The sequence below is a fragment of the Conger conger genome, chromosome 15 (genome assembly GCF_963514075.1).
Source record: "Conger conger chromosome 15, fConCon1.1, whole genome shotgun sequence".
Lineage (NCBI taxonomy): Eukaryota > Metazoa > Chordata > Actinopteri > Anguilliformes > Congridae > Conger > Conger conger.
In genome coordinates, this window is record NC_083774.1 from 31544723 (window position 1) to 31570972 (window position 26250).

Consider the following 26250-nt stretch of genomic DNA (forward strand, 5'->3'; position numbering starts at 1 on the left):
ACCTTAGCCACGTTATGAACACAGCCGCTTCAGTTTCTCTCTTGAACACAACAAGGCCCTTGCCTGAGGCGGCCATCTTGGCCGTACCGGAGTGCTCTTATCTGCGCGGTACATAAACTGGGAATTCCCTCCTGTTTCTCGGTACGAGGTGTGGGGACGTCAAAAGTCGAGACGCGAAAATGAAAAAAATTAAAAGCAAAAATGGATCGTGATGTCCAATGTAATGTGTTGTTGGTCCTGTCTGCACATATAGGGGAACTGAGGACTTAATTAGAGCTTTGACAAGCCTCCTCTCCTAAAGTGACGAGATTATTGGTAATTGGTGTCAGAGTGGATTAAGGCTCGGTCCGATGCGGGCCCCACTGGCAGGCCGAGACCGCGGGATGTTGATGAAAGTGTGGCTCACCCTCCGCATGCGGATTCTGCTGCGGGAGGCCAGGTTTTAGCCAACAGCCTAATGACCCCTTTTCAAGTCCCACAAATCCCTGACCCTGTCCCATTGCGCTAACCTCTCCTATCTTCGTACAGACGAAGACGGACAATAAAACGGGGGGGGAGGGGGGTAGGGGAGAAAGTTGTCATTAGCCGAGAGGAAGAGGGTGTTGGGGAGAGGAGTTCCGAGCCAAAGTGGAGTGGCGGTTTCTGACTTCGTTATCAGACGAACGAGCTCAGCGGATATTTACATGCCGGGGCTAGGAGGTTAGAGAGCCGTTTGTTTTTGACGCAAGCGACTCCCGCCACCGTTATATATGTGCGTTATATATTCTGTAGGTCCCGAAAGGCCACGTATGGCTGGAGGGGGACAACTTGAGGAACTCCACGGACTCGCGGAGCTACGGCCCCGTTCCCTACGCCCTCATCCGAGGACGGGTCTGCTTAAAGGTACTGCTGGGCTAGAAGTGGGTCGCGCTACACTCCTTTGCCCTTTCGGGTGAACTTCAAGGTCCAGCAAATTAAATGTTATTATATAAAAAGGGATGAGCTCATATTGCGTAAACCCTTTTTGTAGATGTTTTTTTTTGGGGGGGGGGGGGGGGGGGGGTTTAAGATGTGAAAATGTACAAATGTGGGACAATCAGTATTGAGTTGACTTGGATTGTTTGATCATGACTCATTTTCTATTGTCCATCCTGTAGTCATGTCATCATGCCTTTGACCTAGGAGGTAGAACAATTGATCTTTTTGTTGGTCAGTTTGGAAGGATTGTCCTGCTTCTGTAGAAATTGACACAAATCTCTCTGATGTCACTGTTAAAATCTGAGGGTAAAATTGACTTGTAATGAAGAGACTCGTATACATCTTAAATGACTCTCATAATGAAGAGACTCGTATACATGTTAAATTACGAGTCTCTTCATTATGAGTCATTTAACATGTATATGAGTCTTCATTATGAGTCATTTAACATGCATACGAGTGAAATGACTCATAATGAAGAGACTTGTATACATGTTAAGACTCAATGAAGAGACTCGTATACATGTTAAGACTCAATGAAGAGACTCGTATACATGTTAAGACTCAATGAACAGACTCATACATGTTAAGACTCATAATGAAGAGACTCGTATACATGTTAAATTACTCATAATGAAGAGACTCATATACATGTTAAATGACTATCAAATATATATAACCATATTTATTTATCTTGCAGCTGTGGCCTCCACATGACATTGGCACTTTGAAGAAAAGTCCAAATGGAAGAATTGCAAAAAGCAGCTGACTGTTCACTTTGTTCTGTAAATAAATCTGCTCGAACATTTTTAAATAAATGCTTATTTATACACAATGGATGTCTTTTTATTCCATTTTTTTCACATACGTGTACTGAACATGGAAGAGACTGTTCAAAAAGCAGTCCTTTCATTCAACTGTGAAATAAAAGCAAACATAAATTCAAGAGGGGGGGAAAAAAGGAAAAATAAATAGTTATAAGGGTGGCCTGTAGGTCAGTGGTTCAATCTCCGGTGTAGCCAAAAGATCTGAACAGCTGTTGGGGCCCTTGAGCAAGGCCCTTAACCCTGCATTGCTCCAAGGGAGGACTGTCTCCTGCTTATTCTAATCAACTGTAAGTCACTTTGGATAAAAGCGTCAGCCAAATGACATGTATTTATAGTTTCCAAGTACCCAAGCTTTAAAAGTATTGATAGTTTAAGCCACTACTTTCCTCTTGGTTTCACCAAAACCCACGTTTGAGTCCACTCATAGTTGTAGTGCGCTCATTAAAAACCAGGATGTCCACAGTGATGTTCGGTCCCTCAGGCGGCCATTTTGACCTCTATACTGAGGGAGCAGGTATCACAGCAGACCACAGACTCCTCCTCTTCCTCAGTCTCCTCTTTCCCGATGATGAACTCTCCACCACAGCGGCAGCCGTACCTGTACACCTGCTCACCTGAAAGCCAATGAGGGGGGGAGGACAGTTACCAACCCAGGGGCCACAAGCATACTTTACCCTGGACAGATAAGGCAGAACATCAGAACGAAAGAAGAGGCTTGTCTTTTTTTTTGCTTTTTTTTCCTAAAATGATGAGGTCTCACTATACACAATGTTACTGTATGTCATCCAACTTGTGTGAGTTTGTCTTGTACACAAAATAGCACTGGACTGAGAAACGCACAGCCTGTGCCTCCCCTGCCCAGTTCTACTCACTTGGGAGATGCCCATGTGTTACTGTTTGTAGTCCAAAAACCCGGAGGAAAGTTAGCATTTCTGAGCTCCCTATACAGATTTCCTCCCTTCCTCCGCTTTTCTCCGATAGGGATTTTGATCCCTAACAGATATAAGGTCTGTGATTAACATATGCTGAAACATATTTTAACATATGGTTAAGCTGTTACATACTCTAAAAATGTAAGTTGTTAACAAGTTGCTATGTTGAAGCGACAACGATAATGTCGCCTGGTATGAAACTTGTGGTGGTTGGCGAAATATGACCAGTGTTGTAGTTTCAATGCATGAACTTGATTTTTTAAGGCCCATAACAGCTTAGAAATACTAAGCTGAGATATTAACAGATGTACTTTAAGTCGTTGAACAAAACATGAAACTCACTTATGCTGGGATCAGACTACACAATATTTTTGTCTTTCACGATGGTGACCATGTCAGACTAAGGAATCATAGTGCCATAAGTTCTTGCCGTGTCTTGGCCGGGAGAGTGGCAACACTACAAGTCACACTCCGATCAATCATCATATGCTGCCATCATCACGTCACCTGCTGTCTTCATGAGGAGGGTCAAGAAATTGTCAGTCATGGCTACAAAAGTGATATGTGTGATGCTGGAGGTTGTGTGTTCCAAAAAGAAAGAAAAAAAAAGATTGTGGACCCATTCCTGAGTGTCACAAAGAGGATAGTACCATCTGTCTATCCTTCAAAGAGAACTTTGAGAACTTCTTTTAAACGAATATGTTAACATGTCATGAACATTACGTACATGTAGCTAGCTACCAGGTTCGCTGTATTTAAACAAGGTCTCGTGGATGGGAAAAAAGATTAGGTTTTGGTAATTGTATACTCTGGTAGGTTCAATGAAGATACAAAGATGTTTTAATATCAGGTGGTTTTACAGTCACTATAACTGTCTGTCATCCTATTATACGTCGTCAGGAGTGTCAAACTGGGCATGAAAACAACAACAAAAATTCTGACACGCTAGACTTTTCCTCGGGGTGTTTTGGGACATCGCTGATCTTCAATTATGTCACACTAAAGGTGTAAAGACATTTGTTGTTTCCCAACATTCATTTTAGGGGCCGACTGGAAATTTGTCGGTGGTGACAAAATAGTTTCAAAATCTGGCTTAATTTGTGTAGTCTGATCCCGGCATTGAGTTAACAGACCTTATATACGGAAGGAATCAAACCGATCTACCGAGGGAACCCATGGAAAAATAAACTGTTGGGCTGGATTAAAAAAAAAGTGTCATCACTGTAACACTATTTAAGGACACTATTTCACATTGTTCACTTTCTGCCATTTTCCACTGTCAGATTTCCAATTGTAAAATGAGTCAAATTCTCACAATGCAAAAAAATATCACCATGCAATGCTTCAAGATATGTATGTGATGCCACACCTGTTAATGGTGTTTTTGGACACAACACAAAATATTATATATTTATTGTTGATGTGCAAAATAAAACACTGTAAAAGACTACCTGAACTGAGTATTTACTAAAATTGATGTATTATAAGACACACTTCAATATTTGTTTATTTATCGCAAGTCATATCGTCATCGCAATATTCAACAACGCATCAGATATCTCCCTCATACCACGCAGCCCTAATGTGTGCCTCTGTGATCTCACAGCGAGGTCGGAGTGGGAGTGGGTGCTACTTATTTCAGCGGTGCTACGGGAGGATCACGGGAGGATCACAGGAGGATCACAGGAGGATCACAGGAGGATCACAGGAGGTCCCCGCGGCAGGACTCAGTGAGTGACTGGAGCCTTGGAAGGTTCTCACCATCATCCCAGTCCATGTCGTCCAGAGAGATGTGGGCATCGACAGGCCAGTTCTGCTTCAGCTCCTGGGCTGCAATGGGACATGGGGGATGATGAGTGGCGCGGTCCTGGAGTCATTTTCAACAATCTGTCGACTTCACAGGCAAACATACAGTTTGCATTTATCTCTGGGTTCCTGGCAAACTTTGCACACATTTATCAGTTAGGGAGTCGGAAAGGGAGGACATTTCTGGTCAGGTTGCTATACTAAATCAACAGCAACAAAACACGCCTCGGCCAACTGCCAAATTGATACAATAAAGTATTGTAATTCAGTATTCAGTAATTCCATAAATGGCCATTTTCCATTATTTTAATCTTAATAAAATGTACATAACATTTTACATGAATAGACATGAATGAATAAGTTCAAAAAAAGCTCTTTGTTAGGACTGTTAACTAGACGATCTTTGGGGGTGTAATCCTCGACAGACTGCGCCGTTTCCATGTAAATCTGTTGTATAAGGACTGCTCATACTGGGATAAAGGGTACTAAATGTACACGCATGCTAATTGTTAGAGAGGTGTGAACTGCTTAGTACTGATGTTGTGAACTCCTGCCGGAATAGAGTGCTGAAGGTTTCATTTCCTGTTAATAATTGTGATTGGGAGCCTGATATAATTAGAGGTCTGGGAGGTGTTCGTATAATTAAAACACTATTGCGTTTCGGAGGGGTCCCACAGAAGGGCCCCAGCTGAGAACCAATGAGGGAGGGCGGCTTCGGCGAAACCCAAACAAAGCAGAGAAAAAGAACCCCCGTCTCAGAATACGCTGTTTTTTTTTATTTAAAGTTTACTTTTCCTCTGGTAGTAAAACAGCTTTTAGCCTGTTGATATTTCATGGGCTGCCATGGCAACTGAACATGTTAACGTTTTCCCATTTAGCTGTGCGGTATTTATAAGCGCCTGGTGAAGGGAAGCGTCTGCTGAATTAGCAGGGCTGTTCTGTGGCGGGGCGGCCCTGTGACCTGTAATCAAGGGCTATCGCCAGTCAAAATGTCAGGGTAACGAACCTCTTGCCGTGAAACAGACCCCTTTTCCTTCGCCAAACCAAAGTGACCTCTACGAAGCACTCACCCCGCCACGCCCTCTTTCCGGGAATTTAGGCGAGCAGTTAGAGGAGCACGTTTAAAATGTGTAATTTGTCCCCTTTGGCACCTCCCCCTGTGTCTTTAGTCGGGGGCTGTTCGCTGAGGTTGCTTGGACATTCCAACGTCAGTCCTCAACAGTATAAACCCCCAGCAGGGGGTCAGCTGCCCCCTGGAGGTCATTGGCAGTACTGTAGGGGATCCCTGGCCAGATTTGATGTGCAACTTGAGATACATTTAGGCAAATATTTCTAAATAGAACTCCCATAGATAGAACTCCCACATCCCATAGATGCCGTGACCCGGGGTGGGGTCCCTGGATCAAAAACCCTGGTTAAGACAGATTGTTTTAACCTGCGTGTCACCTTTTTAAAAATAATTAGCTCTCAAAGTTGGAGATTGCACAAGCATATATGGTAGACTGGCTTCTCTCTCCCCCTGTGATGTATGGGTCTCTTCATTTATATTTTTACCCAGCAACATTGTTCTTTGGTCTGATTTCATGCTGCAGCCAGAATTCTAACTAAAACCAAGAAATGCGACCACATTTACCCCCGTCTTGTCTGCATTCCACTGGCTCCCTCCGTTTTAGAATACATTTTATGGTTCTTTTACTTGTTCATAAAGCACTTAATGGCTTAGCACCAAACTTCTGATCACAAAATTCAGGTTTTGCCAAAGGTTGAGGCTCAGTGGAAATGCTCAGATAGACGAGCTATGTGGCTGTGGAAGAGGCCAGGGCAGTGTGGGCTGGTCCAGTGGCTGGGGTTTGGGTGGTGCTGGCTGGTCCAGTGGCTGGGGTTTGGGTGGTTTGGGCTGGTTCAGTGGCTGGGGTTTGGGTGGTGCTGGCTGGTTCAGTGGCTGGGGTTTGGGTGGTGCTGGCTGGTTCAGTGGCTGGGGTTTGGGTGGTGCCGGCTGGTTCAGTGGCTGGGGTTTGGGTGGTGCTGGCTGGTTCAGTGCCTGGGGTTTGGGTGGTGCGGGCTGGTTCAGTGGCTGGGGTTTGGGTGGTGCTGGCTGGTTCAGTGCCTGGGGTTTGGGTGGTGCGGGCTGGTTCAGTGGATGGGGTTTGGGTGGTGCGGGCTGGGGTATATGTCCTTTGCTAAACACAAAGACACGGTCTTCCTTTGACTTCCTCGAAAATAAACCCCAACAATAGCATACACTGGAGGATCTTAAGAAGGTGAAATGTAACACTTTCCCATCGTCATAGGCAGCCGTTTCTTCCTGCCTTTGTGCAGAAACAGTAATTAGCACGTTGGGTTCCTGCTTTTTAACGTGCGTGTCTTTAATTAGAAAAGAGGGTGGCCTGAGCCTGCTCTCTCGTGGCCACGCCGTTGCCGCGCTCCTGCTTCCCGAGAAGATCTTCACCAGCTGCTCTCCCGCGAGTCTTCCCAAGGAAGGGGGGGGGGGGGGGAATTCAAATAACAGAACGTGTCGACGAGAGGTAGGCGTCTGCAAATTAGGCGAGACAAACCTCTGGAATAATGAGAGTAGCCGCTAAAAGTTTCTCACACGCCTACACTGCAGTCCATCGACAACCGATTCACCCCTTCCATTTCAGTTTTTTCGTTTAGCATTTAAAGCACAGCTTGTTCTGGAGAAGCTGAGGCGGTGGGTATCCAGTTCATATTAACCTGAACTCTTCCCCTTCAAAATAACATGCTTTTGTTCAAAAACGTTTCCAAGCCAACACTGTGTATTAAAAGACAGCTAGGTTTTGTGTTTTCAACCAAACCCTTGTGCAGATTTTCAATTTAAATTGCTTACTCACCACTTCATTCAGGATTGGTCGGACCAAATTTAATTACATATTCACTGTGCACCTTGGATTCCCCTTCAATATACAATCGATACTTATTATCCACATGTCCACCTTCTTTAGATGTTTGAGCGGATGTGTACTACACACAATCTGCCCAGCACAAGCAGGTCAATAACTGGCGAGGTCTAAAGGAAAAGGCGGCGGTTTCCCAGGCCTTGAAAGAGGAGCCTGGCTGCTCAATAATAGCGAGCTGACAGACCCTGGAGTGGCGTCCCTGCTGAAACATCTGCTCCAAGGTGTAAGAAATCCTGGAGGGTGGAGGCCCCAGGGGCTGGAATGGAGCCTCTCCATTGGGCCACGCCAGGCCATTGTCCAGACTGTCAGATCAGAGACCCGCTGGGGCGGGTGATCGCACCTCTCCAAAGGACCCTGCGACTGAGCGGCTTAAAATCTCCAAACTGCCCCAGCCCCTTTCCAGGGACCTGCAGAATACCATCAAACAACTATCAGGACAACCTTGCACGGAACCATCTGTATCTCTACATTTCTACAGAGCCCTGTCTATACTACACAGAGCCCCATGCATGCATTTCTACATTTCCATAGCACCCTCTGAATATTTATATATTTCCGCCCAAAAATCCCCTCGATGTTCATATATTCCCAGAGAACGCTCTCGATATTTCAATATTTCCACAGAACCCACTGTATATTTATATATTTCCATAGAACCTCAGGTTGTGACAAAAACCATCCCATTTTTTTAAAGGGTTAACTGTGTAACCGATACTGCTAGGGGTCGTACCTTTTTATCTTTTTTTTTTTTTTTTTTTTTACTGTAGTGAGAAATTGAATTGCATTTTCTAACTTTATTTTGGACCTCTCTGACTCCCCACACACACTGGTAATGCCAGACCTCTCTGACTCCCCTCACACACTGGTAATGCCAGACCTCTCTGACTCCCCTCACACACTGGTTATGCCAGACCTCTCTGACTCCCCTCACACACTGGTTATGCCAGACCTCTCTGACTCCTCACACACTGGTGATGCAGACCTCTCTGACTCCCCTCACACACTGGTAATGCAGACCTCTCTGACTCCCCACACACACTGGTAATGGCAGACCTCTCTGACTCCTCACACACTGGTAATGCAGACCTCTCTGACTCCCCACACACACTGGTAATGGCAGACCTCTCTGACTCCTCACACACTGGTAATGCAGACCTCTCTGACTCCTCACACACTGGTAATGCAGACCTCTCCGACTCCTCACACACTGGTAATGCAGACCTCTCTGACTCCTCACACACTGGTAATGCAGACCTCTCTGACTCCTCACACACTGGTAATGCAGACCTCTCTGACTCCCCTCACACACTGGTAATGCAGACCTCTCTGACTCCTCACACACTGGTAATGCAGACCTCTCTGACTCCTCACACACTGGTAATGCAGACCTCTCTGACTCACCTCACACACTGGTAATGGCAGACCTCTCTGACTCCCCTCACACACTGGTAATGCAGACCTCTCTGACTCCTCTCACACACTGGTAATGCAGACCTCTCTGACTCCCCCCACACACTGGTAATGCAAGACCCCTCAAAACCTCTCATGCTGTTCTTTTGTTTAATTTAGTTTTAAAGGTAATAAAATAACTGACATTTATGATTCTAATCAGATTTAAAATGAGCAAGTAACGTGAAAGATAGAACCCATGGCTCGAACAATTCCATGGGTTCAAGAAAGCCTTTGTTTAGCTTCTAAGAGGCAGCACGTCCTTAGAAATTATACAAGTGCTGTGCTGCGCTTCTTCCTGGTTGAATCGCACTCATGTTTAACTTCTGTTTAGAGGATCATGATTGTATTCCTTCATCGAGAGATTTGTCATGGTGCTTTTGTTGCGCATTACATCACACAGTTGTTGAACCTAAGTTTGATGCGATATATTAACACCAGTTTTTAAAGTCTTCAAACTGTTGCTTTCCATAGCCTACTCCGCAGCACTTTGGAGTCAGTCGTGCCGCAATCATGTTAATTTGGCTAATTCTGCAACCCCACTGCTGTAGGCTACCCACAACTCCCATCAAAATATATAACTTAAAAAACATTTTTATAAACGTTTAAAAAAAAAAATTACTTATAGCTACCACTATACTGCAGGATTTTATATATAAAAAACATAAATAAAAGTTAGCTGGTTAAGCCTTGGCCATTTCTGTCAAGTGTCCATTTTGGTTAACTGGTGCCAATCCCTAAACCATACCTGGAGATTTTTACATGTTGGTATCCTCAATCGGACAGGAACTGGATTAATAAAATGGGAGTGTAGCTACACTCTAGCTACATTCTTCCGATGTGTGTTTTAGCCACCTAGAGGTAAAACAGAGGTACTGGCCTAAATTTGGGGGAGCCAGTGGCTGAAAACAAGTCCCTTCACCCTCAGCTACGGCGTAAACAAAATCCACCAATGGAAGGGAAAGACGGGGTCAGGAAGATGGCGGGCTGGTGCTATGGAGAGGTTGTGAAAGGAGAGCCTCGCTTGTGTGACCAATGGAGGGCGAAGTCAATAGCGGCCACTGCTACTAGGATTGGGGGGGTTTACACAGAGCTGCTGAGCGTTTCTCCCCCACAGGCCATCCACTGTTAGACGCTCTCATTAATGGCGTACGGGGCCCGAATGTACATTTATCGAAGGTCTTAATGGAGGTCTGAGGGACTCTTTCCTCAGGCGAGCGGGGAAGAGTGGCGGCCTATCGTTTGGCGTAGCTGGCCCGCGCGTGACAGGCCTGACCTATATTCACCTCACCCCGTCCACGTTCCCCCCTCCCCCCTCCCCCGGGCACTTCCCTCCCGAGGTGGGGGGGGGATTTAATTCATTTATGTGTGCTTTGTGCGACTCTGTATTTTTTGTATGTTTTAGTGTGTTTGGTGTGCCTTTTTGTGTATTTTAGTGAGTTTGGGCATTTTAATGCAGCAGCAAAAATGAAAACGGGGAAAAGAGAGAGACTATGAGAGCGAGCAAGCAAGAGAGAGAGTGTGATACAGAAAGAGAGTGAGCGAGAGAGGGAGGGAGAGAGAGGGAGAGAGAGAGCGAGAGAGAGAGATAGAGAGAGAGTGCGATACAGAAAGAGAGTGAGCGAGAGAGAGAGCGAGAGAGCGAGAGAGAGATAGAGAGAGAGAGAGTGCGATACAGAAAGAGAGTGAGCGAGAGAGGGAGGGAGAGAGAGGGAGAGAGAGAGCGAGAGAGAGAGATAGAGAGAGAGAGAGTGCGATACAGAAAGAGAGTGAGCGAGAGAGAGAGCGAGAGAGAGAGAGAGAGAGAGAGCGTTAGAGCCCAGTGGAGTGGTGTGGCAGATCCTACCGCGGCGCTGGAGGTCATAGGCTGTCTTGGTCTCCGGGTTGCTCAGGATCTTCCACGCCTGGTCGACTTCAATGAACCTCTGCAAGCGCTGCTCCACTTCCCCCGCCGCCGCGCCGGGGCCCTGCTTGTCCGGGTGATACTGCCAATCAAAATGCAACAACAATCATTATTATTCACTGTCAGCCACAGAGAGGGGCGGGTCCAAAACAACAACAGTCGTTATTCACCAGCAGCACTGCCGTATGCTGGGGTTCAGACAGGGAAAGATAAGGCCTGTGTGTTATATGTGTGTGTGTCTGTGTGTGTGTGTGTGTGTGTTTTGGTGGAAGGTTAAAGGGCTGGTGGTGGGGGGTGTTCAAAAGCATAAAGAACAAAAATAGGTTTTTAAAAAAATGGTAATGTGGAGACCTGACAGGCAAAACCCAGACCAATAACATCATAGCAGGTAAAAACCCAATGTCCCAGCCTGCTCCAGGAGCATGAAGAGGGCCGTTAAACAGTAAAAACCCAAAGCAATAACCAAAACAAATGGCTCCGAATCATGCTCTGACCGTTCGTAAATTTGCATTACTGTTTTTGCAAAGCCTACTTTTTCAAATTGTTCTACTTCTTCTGAAGGGGGAAAAAAACTAACCAAAGAGTGATAGGGTGCCATCCACACTGAATGGGATTATGTCATCCCCTTTGATGAGTATTCGTGTGGAAGTGGCGTTTTTCTGGCTAGCAATGGCCCCGGGAGGGATCCTGCTAGCTGTGGACTCTGACACTCCTGTTCGGTTGCATTTCCTGGCCCCGCAAAACTGCTCTAATTTCCTCCCGCAGGTTCTGCGCCTCTCGAAGCATCGCCCTGGCAATCTCCCCTCTCTCGATGGGCTTGAGAGTCGCCCCAGGGATGGTGGAAGGCTCCTTTCTAACAAGCATTTAGCTGGACTTGAGTATCATCTGCCACTGGCAAGCAGAGTTGTATTTAGTATTGGTCAGTGTAGTTCAGAAACTAAACTGCATTCAAGTCAAGTAATGATGCATGGCTTGATACTGGACTACAATAACCAACATTCCCAGGAAGGCTAATTACTGTATGGTGAAATGACATTTTTCATTATAACACAACATTAAAACAAACCAAATTGAAGCTAAATTAAAATTGAATGGGGGGGGGGGGTAGTAGTCAGATGTGTTTTTTTGTGTTTTATTGAAATGGGCAGACAAAGGGGATGAGAGATAAGATGGGAAACTAAAGCCTGAACCCAACCCCATGTCCTGATTGAGGGAATCTAACAGACTCTTACGGGTGAAAGCAGGCCAGGCACATGTTTCTGCTTTGTTTGTCTGTTGATGCCACGGTCTTTCCAGTCCATTAAAAATAGTTTATCAGCAATTCCAGCAAAGACAGTCTGTGTGTGTGTGTGTGTGTGTGTGTGTGTGTCTGTGCGCCTGTGTGTGTGCACCTGTGTACGTGTGCGCGAGTGTGTGAGTATGCATGCATGTGTGTGAGTGAGTGAGTGAGTGAGTGAGCGTCTGTGTCTATGCGTCTGTGTGAGTGAGTACGCACGCATATATGTGTGTGTGAGTGAGTGAGCGTCTGTGTCTCTGCGTCTGTGAGTGTTTCTGTGTGTGTGTGTGTGTGTGTGTGTGTGTATGTGGTGTGTGTGTGTGTATGTGTCTGTGTATGTGTGTATGTGTCTGTGTGCATGTCTGTGTGTGTGTGAGTGTGTGTGTCAGTGAGTGAGTGAGTACGCATGTATGGGGGTGTGAGTGAGTGTCTGTCTGTCTGTGCGTCTGTGTGTGTGTGTGTCTGTTAATGTCTGTGTGTATGTGTGTGAGCGTCTGTGTGTAAGTGTATGTGTGTGTGTGTGTGTGTCTGTGTGTGCTGGGGGGGCAAGGCCTCTTGCATTCTTCACATTGTGCAGGTAAAAACATCAATAATAAATAATAAATAATAAAAACAGATTTTCTATTTTTGTTAAGCAGGGAAAATGTTTAGAAAAAGCTAAAAATCAGATGGTAGGTAGATAATCCGTCAAAAAACCTTGTATGTACTTGTATGAAGGCCTAAGTGAGATGATTCTTACTTTGCTAATGGTGATTTCATTGTAATATTAAACTCCACTGTCATGCCATGCCTTGGATAGGAACACACAAAAGGCATATTAATAATTCTATTCAATTTTCAGAAACTGTCTGTGGTTCCACAGAGGTGTCACCTTGAAAATCACAAACACTGCACACATCTTACCAGCGGCATTTACTTCAATCGCCTGTCAACCTTTTAATTAAAAACCAACAAGAAGTTCTTCAACTACTTAACACGCCTTTGATATCAGACCATTGATTCAATTTATTTAAGAGGTTCTCTGTGAATATGCTACAGAGAGAGGGGAGATTACATTGATTCCTGAAGCACAGATTTCGTTTTAGTGTTGCCTTTAACTGATCAATGCTGAAAGCACTGGGAAATGTGACTGAAATCTCTTGGCTTAACCAGCATGGGGCAATGCACAACTACAGGGCCCTCCCAAAGAATTCATGCCCCTGATGAAGAGGAGTAGACGTTGCGTAATGACCTATATTGCACAATCAAAAATTTGGGGAAATTATATTATTGCACACATAAATTGCTGCTATTGTTAAATAAACAATGTAATATCTTGAATTTATTTGAAAGCACACTTAAAAAATTAATTTAAAAATTGGTTTCTTTCACAAATTTATTTTGTGTTTTCTGAAAATATAACAAAACCTGGGTGATAACTGACAGGCGGCCCCTGGTTGATAACTGACGGGCTGCCTCTGGGTGACAACTGACGGGCTGCCTGTGGGTGATAACTGACGGGCTGCCTCTGGGTGATAACTGAAGGGCGGCCGCTGGGTGACAACTGACGGGCTGCCTGTGGGTGATAACTGACGGGCTGCCTCTGGGTGATAACTGACGGGCTGCCTCTGGGTGATAACTGACGGGCCGCCTTTGGGTGACAACTGACGGGCGGCCTGTGGGTGCTGCCACACTGCTGGGAGCAGCTAATAAAGTGGTAACCAGGGGAACCCCGAGTAACACCCCACCCCAGCAGGATGAAAGCCTCACAGCTCTGTACTCTGGAATGACGTGACCCAGCCACAGCAGAGGCTAAACTGTGCTCCCGCCATGTGTCCTAACCAGCTGAGCCATTCAACAAAGTTTGGACAACATGGAAAGGTTGGTCCAACACTGCCCGTCATCGGAGACCTACTGTTGGACACAAAACAGTTGGGCCATGTAATGCATTTCTTGGACTTACATACACAAGGTTTGGGGGTATTAAACACATTGAAAATTTCTAGCTGGGTTCTTACCCTTTTTAACACAATATTTTCCAGGAGTTTTATGTGAGTGACACATGTAACATGGTGCAAAAACTGTTCTGTGGGCAAAAACACCTTGTTAACGATAGAAGTCAGAGGAGAATGACCAGACTGGTCAAAGCTGACAGGAAGGCGACAGTACCTGAAATAACCACACAGTACAACAGTGGTATGTAGAAGAGCATCTCTGAACACAAAACACATCAAACTTTGAAGTGGATGTGCAACAGCAGAAGCAGACCACACCTGGTTCCACTCCTATCCGCTAAGAACAGGAAACGGAGGCTACAACAGGCACAGGTTCACCAAAGCTGGACTGTTGAAGTTTGGAAAATTGTCACCTGGTCTCACAAATCTCAAGTTCTGCTGCGACACACAGATGGTAGGGTCAGAGTTTGACATAAACGGCATGAATCCATGGATCCAGCCTGCCTCGTGTTAGAGGTTCAGGCAGGTGATGGTAGTATAATGGTTCAGGCTGGCGGTGGTAGTATAATGGTGGGAGAATGTTTTCTTCGCACACATTAGGCTCCATAATACAAATTGAGCATGGTTTAAATGCCACAGCCTACTTGAGTATTGTTGCTGACCATGTGCATCCCTTTATGGCCGCAGTCTACCCATCTTCTGATGGCGACTTCCAGCAGGACAACGCACCAAGTCACAAAGCACACACCATCTCATGCTTGTTCTACAAACATAACAATGAGTCCAATGGCCTCCACAGTCACCAGATCTCAATCCAACAGAGCATCTTTGGGATGTGGTGGAACGGGAGATTCGCAGCATAAACGTGCAGCCCACAGCTCTACAGTACCTATGTGATGCCATCATGTCAACATGGACCAGAATCTCAAATGAATGTTTCCAGCACCTGAACTGAATCCACGCCACGGAGAATTCAGGTAGTTTTGCGGGCAAAGGGAGGTCCTACCCAGTCCTACATGGGATACCTAATAAAATGTGTAGAAGATGTAAAAATAAAGCGCTATGAAGAAGCAGAGTCAATCTTCAGTTACAAAGTTGCCAGGGAAACCATAAAGGTCTGTTCCACTTTAGTGCATGACTTTATTGTCAGTTTGTCGACGAAAAATAAAAATATGCGTGTTCCATTTGTTCTGCATCATTAGCCTGTTCAAAATAGCATTCATTCAGGGGGACAGCTGTCTGCGTTTTCTTTCTGTACGGCATTTACAAGGGAATATATTTTCACTGATTTCATTCATATGATTCCTATGACATCTCCATTCCTTCAGCTCTTCTTTTCTACTGTAGAGCAACTTTATTTTACGCACGACTGGATTAAAATGTTGCTCTTATAGCTCTGGCGTTTCCCCTACTGTTTTTCCTTCATCCTCCCGATCTCAAACAGCTAATCATATCTGTAGGCCTGTCTCATTATTTCAACGTCCTCCATCAACTCGTAAGGGGGCACACAAGGACACGTCTCTAACAAAGTGCTGAAACGGCAACCAACGACTATCACTCTGCAGTCCGCTGGCTGACCTGCCGGCCCACTGTACCCTGGGACTGCACTGCCTTAGCAGCTGACCACAGAGGCCCAATCAAGAGAGTGTATGGTGGTGGGCCTGGCCTGCTAGCTGAGACCCTCCCTTGCTTGGTAACGCTGGGAACACGTATAAAGTGGCCTGTGGAGTAAGGCACTATACTGAGAAGTTTACCCGCAAACGTCACGACTACACCCCTTACATAAACATTCCTAGCTACTTGAGATATTCCCGAATCCAAATATGATATTCGGCAATGCACAAATTATAGGTTGTATATGAATATTTGTTCCTCCCTAATTTCTTCAATATTATTTGTATTCGGCTTTTTCATGTAGCTGCAATCACGTGGGGGAAAAAACACCCAGTCCACTAAAATAGCAGTATAAACTTACACTTGCTTTTCTTAAATGACTTCAGACCAGAGGCGGCAGCGTTAATTTGTGCTCATGTGCCAGTTTTGAGGCTTATCACTCGCTGGACACACTTTGTGCACTGCTACGTGAATAGTCGCGTTTTGACTAAATGGTAAATGGCAAATGGTTGGAATTTATCCAAAGCGCTGTACAATTGATGCTTCTCATTCACCCACTCGTACACATACTCACACACCAATGGCGATTGGCTGCCATGCCAGGCAAAGGCACCAACCAGCTCGTCAGGAGCAATTGGGGTTAGGCGTCTTGCTCAGGGAGACGCCTCCGACTACTCTTACCGCCTGAGCCAATGTCGCCCATGAATAACATAAATTTATAATTCATGTCTAATTGGAGAGGGATTTTTTAAGTAGCCTAGTTGCGTTGCCTTTTTCAGTTGTGTGTGTTGTTCTGAAACATGATCATACCAGTACTTTGGATAAAGCCCATTCACTAGACATTTTGTGTAGCCTACATTACATTGCTACAAAACCACTTTTCACATTGCTGAATTTATTTACCTTCCAGGCAGCCACTGGTTTCCATTTATTTCCTTATGCGATTAAAATATAGTTACTTGCTAGGTAATCCAATATGCTGAATGATGTCCAAATTATTTCTTCAAAGTTACAGTACTGTTATATTTTAAAGTGCAGATTGACAAGACAAGAAGACAAAAAAACAGGATGAGACTTTTAACCAGCTGACGGCATTCTTTGATCTGTCACTCCATCACAACATAATTTCTCTGCGGTGGACAAAGACCATTTTACAAACAAAATTCTAATCCATGCCTCCGTATCCAATCAGGATTGTTAGGTCACCAACTATTTAGATAACTTCTGGTATTTAGCTAATTGTTTGAAATGTGAATAATCTAATTATTTTGAAATGTAAGAAACGTCTGCCGGGAAACTTTGGAATTGCATTGCCTGCTAGGCTATTCTGAGCAAAAGCTTATTTCCCAGGGTGCCATAAAATATTTAACTTAATTGTTAGCTATCTACTTTTGCACAACATGTTAGTCTGTTTTTATACATTCTTATTATTATAAGTGATTGTAGAACAATGACATTAATCTTTTAGTATCAAAAATACATAAATCAAGATTGTCTGCCATGTTTTCCCCCCAGCGAAGCAAAGTCTACTATTTACCCACAGAAAACATTTGTTTTTGTACATATTTACAGTAGTAGAAGAACTTCAAATGGTTCATGATTTTACTCAGACTAACACACTTTCCCATAATAACCATTTCCACCAAGCATACATGCTGGGATTAGACTAGCGGCCAAACCCTCAAACTGTCTGCTGTCACAAATGATAATGTTGGAGATACAATCAGCAAAGACCTTTGAAAAGAAGGTTTAATTTTCCCGTTTTGTTGACCGGCCTGATATCTGAATAAGATCATGCCATATGCCGAAGCAGAGGTGGACAAATATGCCCAGTTGGTAATCCTGGCTACCAAGCAGGCGAACCTGCCTAGCCCAGTTTTTGCTAGCCCAGGCATACTGGTATACTGGATGATACACATGTACATCTGTACATCTGTACATCTGAAAAAGATAAATTAGCTACATCACCTTCATCCAGCCATCTGAAGTGGGCTCATGATTTGCATTTTGCGAACATTTTTCTTGGCAGTCAAATGGTTCAGTGACTCATTTATACTGAATCAGAGCCTCAGAGTCACTTTCAGCGACTCATTTATACCGAATCAGAGCATGAAAGACACTTTCAGCGACTCATTTATACCGAATCAGAGCCTCAAAGGCACTTTCAGCGATTCCTTTATACCAAATCATAGCCTTGGAAATATGAATAAACCAGAAATTCATGTTACTTGTTACATATAACGTATCATATTTTTTGGATCAGTGATAAGAAGCAGCTTGAAAGGGTACATCAATTATGGGAATAAATGAATAAATACATGTACTTCAATGTACTTTGAATACTTTCAGTATTCATTTTAATTAAATTCAATTCAATTTGCGAGGAACATGGCACCTGCACCGATTTGGCCTTCCAGCTACTCGTCGCACCTAGTGTCAAATTCACCACAACGGCTCAAAATGTTGTTCATCATCGGTGATAATTAACACTCGTGGGTAGCAGACACAGGGCCCCTTCCTCATTTAACAGACTCATCCAGACTAAACATGGATCAAGCTCACTGACATGTTGTGAATTGCACGCTCTTCGCATATGCCTGTGAGAGAGAGGAACAAAGCCTGCAACGGCCCTCTGTGGCAGGGTGGAAGACCGGCTTCTCCGCACACCTTGCTCTAAGGTCTGTTCGGTTCAGCGGGTCCTAATTAGGCACCGTGTTCTGTCAACGCTCCCCTGTACCCATCTCCATTAATTGATCATTCTGCCAAATTAATGACACTGCAGTGTCGGCCCCCAGTGACCCAATCAGGGCCGCGCCCTTCCCTTCGCCTGCCGTCGCCAGGGGAAGGGACACAGGTCACAGGGTACAACTGTGCTTACACAGTGTCGTTGTGTATTTACATACTACACGCACCATTAGGAAAAGGGAGAGTCATTTATATCTACGAGCTTTCATGGGACTAGATGTAGTAAACGTGTGTGTGTGTGTGTCTGCTTGTGTATGTGTCTGCTTGTGTGTGTGTGTATGTGCATATGCGTGTCTGCTTGTGCATGTGTGTGTATGTATGTATGTCAGAGGAGAAGGGCCAGATTGGTCAAAGCTGACAGGAAGGTGACAGTAATGCAAATTACAACATTACAACAGTGGTATGCAGAAGAGCACCTCTGAACATACAAAATGTTTGGGCGTGTGGTACTTTTAGCAGAGTTTTAGCAGAGTATCTTCTGTATGGCGTCCAATAAGTTCTATGACAGATTTTAAAATGGATCAGTTGATGATTACAACTCTTTGATGAAAGAAATATATTCTTCCATATGGTATCCCAGTTTATGTCTGAATTTAGAGTGAGGTCTCTTTCCCATAGAGTTCTGCAGGTTAGGTTTTTGTGTGTACAGTTTATTAGTTTTAATATATACATGACACAAAGCCTCTTGAAGGGCTATTCCTCACCCACCCAAAAATAGGATGGCCCCATCTTCTTGCAAAACGCCTCCCCCTATCTCCTCCTGCGAAACGCCTCCCCCCCCCATCTCCTCCTGCGAAACGCTTCCCGCTATCTCCTCCTGCGAAACGCCTCCCCCTATCTCCTCCTGCGAAACGCCTCCCCCTATCTCCTCCTGCGAAACGCCTCCCCCTATCTCCTCCTGCAAAACGCCTCCCGCTATCTCCTCCTGCAAAACGCCTCCCCCTATCTCCTCCTGCGAAACGCCTCCCCCTATCTCCTCCTGCGAAACGCCTCCCCCTATCTCCTCCTTCGAAACGCCTCCCCCTATCTCCTCCTACGAAACGCCTCCCCCTATCTCCTCCTGCGAAACGCCTCCCCCTATCTCCTCCTGCGAAACGCCTCCCCCTATCTCCTCCTGCGAAACGCCTCCCCCTATCTCCTCCTGCGAAACGCCTCCCCCTATCTCCTCCTGCGAAACGCCTCCCCCTATCTCCTCCTACGAAACGCCTCCCCCTATCTCCTCCTGCAAAACGCCTCCTGCTAACAGTCCGCGTAGCCTACACGCCGTGGCGCATGCCTCAGTCTAGTTCCGCCAAACGCTATACCGGGGAGGCCCCGTGTTCGCTGGGCCATGGTCAAATCGTAACTGATGCAATCCCATTGGTGGGGCAGCCCTCCCGGAGTGCCTGCCCCGCCGACATGCACACGATCTGTGGCGGGTTTCGGACCTCTGCGTGAATCTTTCCTAAACTGACATCACCTCCATCTGCAACGGTTGCCAGAGTATTTGTGACCACATTGCATTTTCAGTCTGCCCCCTCAGTGCCCTCCAGCATGAGCAGCAGCCCTGTCCAACTCAAACCGGAGTTCATATCACTGCAACAGCCTCACAGAGAAGCAGCTACACCTGGCGTATCCTAAAGCAAAGCAGTAGCTTTCGTTCAGTCATTATAGTATTCCCTTCTGCAAACCTGCCAGCTAAACTACTCACACCACCCCACAATAGATTAAAGATACTTTACTTGTCTCGTGCTCATCCAAGTAAGTACAGTGAAATACTGAACACATATCGTATGTGTATGAACTCTGAGTATCTGCTTCATGGCTTAACTGATACATTTACATTTTACATTTTAGTCATTTGGCAGACGCTTTTAATCCAAAGCGATTTACAAGTGCATAGGTTCTTCCACAAGAACCACTGGTTCTTCCACAAGAACCACAGGTTCTTCCAGAAGTTAAAGCAACACATCCATAACTGATACACAATAGGAATGCAGTGCCACGGAAATATTTTTTTTGAGGGGGCGGGTTCAAAATCCGTCTTCTAGAACCCCATTGCTTTCATTCACCGGTAGTGATCTCACGCCTTCAAGCGTTAGATAACGCAGCGCAAAGCACCTTCCTCTCACGGGTTTCTCCCTTTCCCTAGTAGCGCAGGTATTTGTCATAAATACATTACGGAAGAGAAAAGCCGGGGCTTTTTAATAGTCCGCCCTCCATCCCACTGAGTTACGCGCTTTAATTGCCGTCTCTTTGCACGCATTGTAAAATATTCATTTACTTGAGCTAATGGGAGCTCGGAAAGGCAAGGACACAATGTAAGAGGGCTGGCAATTTGGAGCACTCGGAGGACCGGCAATACATCATCCCCCCTCGCTCCCGTATACAACGCCAACCATTTTTTACTCGCGTCTCTGGCGTGTGCAGGCATTCAGACAGAAGGGGAGAGTGAGAGGGGGCCGTACCAAGGCCATTAACATCACGCTACTGCCCCCTAATGTCTGCGGACTCGCGCACTCGGAGGATTAAATAAGGGGCAGGCACCGGGAGACGCTTCTGTGTTTAACTTTCGCCTCCAGCCAATTCTATTTATTTAAGTGGACGGCTGGATTATTAAATCTAAAAGCCAACCTGCCTGACAGCTCTGCTGCAGCTGACTCAGGTTCCCAGCATGCCTCAGTCCTTATTGAAAGAAGTAGCGGGGTGAAGGTTAAAGAGTCTTGGGGGCTCTTGTATTTTTATTTCTGGAAGGACAGCAATGTTTCTCATTTCTGTGAATGATAGCAATTTAGTCTATTAAATTAACCATAATTCATGCTACTACTAAAATATTTGATGGTGTCTTTGCTTCACCTGGGAACAAGATACAAGAAGCCATTTTATAAAGGGCAAGGGACAATGGTTTATGAATTTCATTCATTTTGAAAATGCTTTCTGTGAAACACAGTTTTGAAAACCCTGATAATAATGGCTGGTGTTGATTGATTGAAAATGCTTGCTTTATTGTTGAAAGGTGAACTTTAATTAAAATTAATCTGAAAATGGTGGATTACAGAAATCAGCTTATGTTGCACTTTCTCTGTCAAAGATTAAAAAAATAATAAATTAATTTTGAGTAACAAGTTAAGATTTGTACTTTGATATTTCAGACCGTTGTTGGCGCTGTCCTGGAAATTAAAAAATATATATATATTAGAATTAGCAAATTGCTTATAATGGTATTTGATTTGATAGGAAAGATTAATCTTTGTGTCACATATATTTGTTTTAGAACGCTAACCAGTTTAAAGACTGCTATTCAAAATAGCAAATTCATTTTAAAAAATGTAATTGTATTTTTGAGCCGCACTGCATGTTTTTAACTGAAGTCTATGAAAAGAGTTTAATGCTTTAACACATTTCCTAAAACAGAGTACAGACAATTACTGTACAACTCCTGTACTGAGACATCATATGATCTATCATAATCCAAGGAGAAAAATAAAAAGGCGACCTGGCACAAGACACGGTAATGGAGAACCTATTAATTCAACAAATCAATGTCAAATGTCATGCACAAAATGCACTTTCTGTAAAAGTAATTATCTGCTGCACATTGTACATTTTATGTGTCAGCAAGCACATAATATGACGTTTTTGTTCCCATCCTTGAGGCAGAAGAAGGGAAAACATTGGTGCCCCCGCCCCCTCGCCTAAAATTACGATTTCTGTCATTACTGGCAGCTCCAATACTAGTCATGTGACCTATTTGCGATGTTAGAATCTGCGCTTAGTACCTTTCTTGACCCCATCTCACAAGATGACCACCTTTATTTGTGTGTTTGCAAGTTAGTTACAGAACAAGACGGAACATGGTACATACCAGCAGAACCAATCTCTGGTACTTCTGTTTCAGCTCTTGAACGCAATCTGAAGGACTGGCATCAAGTATAGCATACCAATCTCTATGTAATATGTTTTCATGCGTCATACTGAAAGTTCAGCTTCCATCCATGGAACGCAGTTCAGAAGATCTGTAAAAAAAACACAAAGTGATTTACACTTGAAGAACACAGCTGGCTTTTGCGACGATGTTGTCCAAAATAACGTTAGCTGTCAATGATAAGTGTCAGACTACAGCTACAGACTACAGTGTAAAAACAGGCAACGAGCTGGTTGTTAGTGCAGTTAGCTACCTGACTCAGATATCCACTTTACTTTGTGTTGGCTAACACGCAAACCTAATAAAAAGCAATGGTAACCAGGCAATTCTTGTTTCTCACACTGCAATGCATGTTGACCGTTCTGCTATTTCACAAGTTAGATTAACACGCAATGCTGCTAGCTAGCTAGCTAACTAACCCAGCTACCCTGCTACTACAAGCAAGGTGGAGAAACGACTGTCGTTTATGATATAATATAAACAAACGCACGCTAGTGAAAGAACATATAACACACAAACCTTAAATCGGCATTGTCTTTCCGCACCGATACGAGACAACAAAAAAATCATCCACACTTTGCTTTCGTTAGCTACCAATACTGACGCCGGGGCGAACGGTGAACCACATGGAAATGTTTGTTACACTGTTTACAGTCCCACGGAAACATGTACTGAATTAAAAACAGTCCAATATTTTCACATTTTAACGAGCTAGGTTCTGCACGTTTTCAACGTGACATAGGAGTAAGTTAACTTTTTTCTTAATCTCAGACCTTGAACTGTGGTAATATATCGAAATATCCATTTATATCTACAGCTACGTAGTTCGATTAAAAAAAACAAATGCATTGCGATTTAGTTTGTTCTATCCGTGTCTAAAGAAATAAAAACTATGTATTCTGTAGCGAAACTATCGAGATGGGCAAAACACATGTCCAACGAATGATTTCGGACTGTGGTTCCACCCGGACGAAAAAAGCTTGACACAGAAGGGTAAAGGCCATCTCCATGGAAACTGCAAACAACCACACAGCAAACTTAAGGTAAGAACGTTGACAAGCAGCTGATGGTGTTCTAGAATTTCTAATTTGTGCACATTGAGGTGGTTCATAAACGTATATACAGGCTGTGAAATGTATATCTGCAAATATTTGATGACTATATCCTGGTGTTCATGAAACTATTTTAGAATTTGTGTGAACAGTCTGCATTTGGGCATCATCATCTTGGCATATGGGCACATCATACGACTATATTATACGACTGGGCAGACCAATTATAAGACCCAATGAGTCCCTTGTTATTGCTTCGTACAGTACATATCTTACACTTACAGTTGGCAACAGATCTGGTTGAAGTATGCCTTTGGGTTTCTCTAAACATAAACCTGTCCAGCTCAAAGAGTAAAAGAAGACTTACACCAGGGTACACTAAGTGTCTTTGTGCATTAGCCTTGGTCACAAGCAGTTTCCAAATGCTGGCCCTACCACGAATACCACTTTTGTAAAGCTCACCACTTACAGTTGTTGTTACAGATGTTGATTCAATTCTAAGGTGATATTTCTGGTGATAGTTTTGGAGGCTTAAGCTAGGCGAATGCTTTATGCGCCTGTCTGTCCGCTCGTCTGTCTGTCAGTGAGCTTCAACTTTGCCAGGCCAGTTTTCTCATGTTTGCTTTGTGCTGTCATGTGTTTATTGATTGATTTAATTAGACATATTTTACATACTGTCACTTGTATAGGCGACAATAATACAATTATCGAGGAAACAAAACACAATAAAGTCATGATGACTTATTTCCATTGTGGTCCTCGTTGTACAAGGCCTTGGTTAGTACAGGCATGTTTTGGCTGCATGTGTCACCAAAATGAAGCCAGGTGATCTTCCCAGCTTCATCCTGGTCGCAAAGAGAATACACTCTGTCTTGCGTAAACGGAGCTAGAGCCTGTTATGTATGATTCATTTGCTTATACTTGCCATTTCTGTGCTCAGACAACTCCCAACTATGCTCTTTTCCTTGTAGGAGATAATGTGCCTCATGCAAGAACCACTTGTATGAAAAGATTTGTTCTTAAATAACTGAAATCTCTTTAAAACGAGTGATTTAAGATAATTTTTCCTTAGGTAGGGACAGCATTTTTCGAGTGGACCCGACCTGTCGTGTGTTTCATGAAAACAAGAGAGTGCAGCCTGGCACACAAAACTTTCAAACAAGGTGTTGAAGAGCAAATATCAATTCAGTTGAAATATGAAAGATTCAGCAACTGCATTGCTTATTTCTGGCCTCAAATGTTTTCAGAAACGTATTTCAGTTGACTGTTTAGGAGAATAAACGCTTATCAACCGTCCACCACATTATTAAGGCGCTATATAAATTTACCATTTACATTAAATTATTTGTGCAGTTTTTGTGTCCAATGTACCTGAACTTCCTTGGTTTGGAACTCCAGTAGCCAAATGTTGTCAGACCTCTTTCATGATTAACGGACACACACATTGAATTGGCAATCAACATGTACAGGATAGCTCCCTTTTGATTGAATGATTTAAGTTTAAGTCTTTTTCATGCTGTGCTTCTTATTTTGTCCACCCCCTGCATAGTCTAGTCTAGTCTAGTATAGTATAGTATAGTATAGTATAGGATAGTATAGTATAGTATAGTATAGTAACCAACACACAAGCACATTATTATAATTTAATTATAATTTAATTATAATAATAATAATAATAATTATTATTATTATTATTATTATTATTATTATTATTATTATTATTATTATTATTATTATTATCCAGATATCACAAACTGAGAGTGGACCCATTATCTGTTAAAATTTCATTGTACACACACACACACACACACACACACACACACACACACAAACATACATTTGCCCAATGAGTCAATGACAGAAAGTAGATTTCTCCAAGCTTAAACTACAAGCAGCAGAAAGCAATTACAAGCTATATTTCCCTGAAATATATGTACTTTCAATATCCAGAATAATTGATCAAAAAGGGGAAATACCATTTGATGTTGTTGTACAAACAACATCTGAATCATATGATGCCCATTGTTACCTAATGAATAATAAGATTTGTATAAAAGCATGAATGCCCATGATTTTACATATTATTTATAGTTTAGTTTATTTTAACAGTGTGATAGGCACATGTTAATAGAGGTAAACTAACTGTAATGTCCACTATAATCGTAAACATTTAACTATTGGGCTGATGATTAATACTAACACAGCCATGTGTGAGGGCAAGCCAGCTTCATCAGCTTCAGCTCTAAACAGGGTCTTGCATTATCATATCTACCTAATTTGAACATTTTTTTAAATACATTATTTAGGTTCTGTGATTGCACTTTAGATAATTCTTGACATTAAGCAATTAACCTCGGCTCGAAACGTGTGGCTGGGGAAGGTGTTAATTCTTAGTTTTGAAAGTGTTAAATACAATGGGGATAGTGTCTACTTAAGTCATAAAAGGAGTCTAATTAAGACGTTTGGAAGATCCGCATCAAGTCTTTTTAAAGAGTCTTCATAAATGTGTGATGAATTTAACTCCATTCTGTCTTATGATTCCATTTTTATTTTATTTTTGAACTGAAAGACACTTTAATGGGATTCACCAGATATCAATGAACTACATTACATTGCATGTATCATAAAATGTAGTAACAAATTAATTTAGCTTGCCGTGGTTCTCATAGCTTTCCTATGAGCTTGTCTCAAAGAGAACAACAAAAGACCAACTTGCATATTTTTATGGGATGAGTTGTATTTGTTAATTGAGTTGGGAATTATTGAAAAGATCTTTGGTGTCACAGAGGGAAAAAAATTCTGCTGAACGCACCTCAAGCGCAATCTTTTGTAGCTCATTAGCGAATTCTTTAATGAGCGGCTTGATAGATAGTTCATGTAACAGACAAGTGACAGATTGTTTGCCTTTAATTATATCCCCATTTCGAGTGCAT

At 43.5% G+C, this 26250-nt stretch overlaps 2 protein-coding genes across 2 annotated transcripts in view; one reads left to right on the forward strand and one right to left on the reverse strand.

Moving 5' to 3' along the window:
- The window catches only part of immp1l (inner mitochondrial membrane peptidase subunit 1), a 15475-nt gene extending 13683 nt beyond the window's left edge, over nucleotides 1–1792 (forward strand). Inside the window, exons 5-6 of the mRNA XM_061222649.1 lie at nucleotides 772–882; nucleotides 1658–1792. Coding sequence (XP_061078633.1) covers nucleotides 772–882; nucleotides 1658–1726 — 180 coding nt within the window. The 3' untranslated portion in view covers nucleotides 1727–1792. The remainder of the gene's footprint in view (nucleotides 1–771; nucleotides 883–1657) is intronic.
- dnajc24 (DnaJ (Hsp40) homolog, subfamily C, member 24) lies at nucleotides 1617–22943 on the reverse strand. Its single transcript, XM_061222650.1, has 5 exons — nucleotides 22785–22943; nucleotides 22206–22356; nucleotides 10736–10874; nucleotides 4478–4546; nucleotides 1617–2398 (listed from the first exon to the last, which is right to left on the reverse strand). Exons 2-5 carry the CDS (start codon nucleotides 22311–22313, stop codon nucleotides 2262–2264), a joined length of 453 nt encoding a protein of 150 aa, XP_061078634.1. The 5' UTR covers nucleotides 22314–22356; nucleotides 22785–22943; the 3' UTR covers nucleotides 1617–2261.
- Between the last annotated feature and the right edge of the window lie 3307 nt (nucleotides 22944–26250).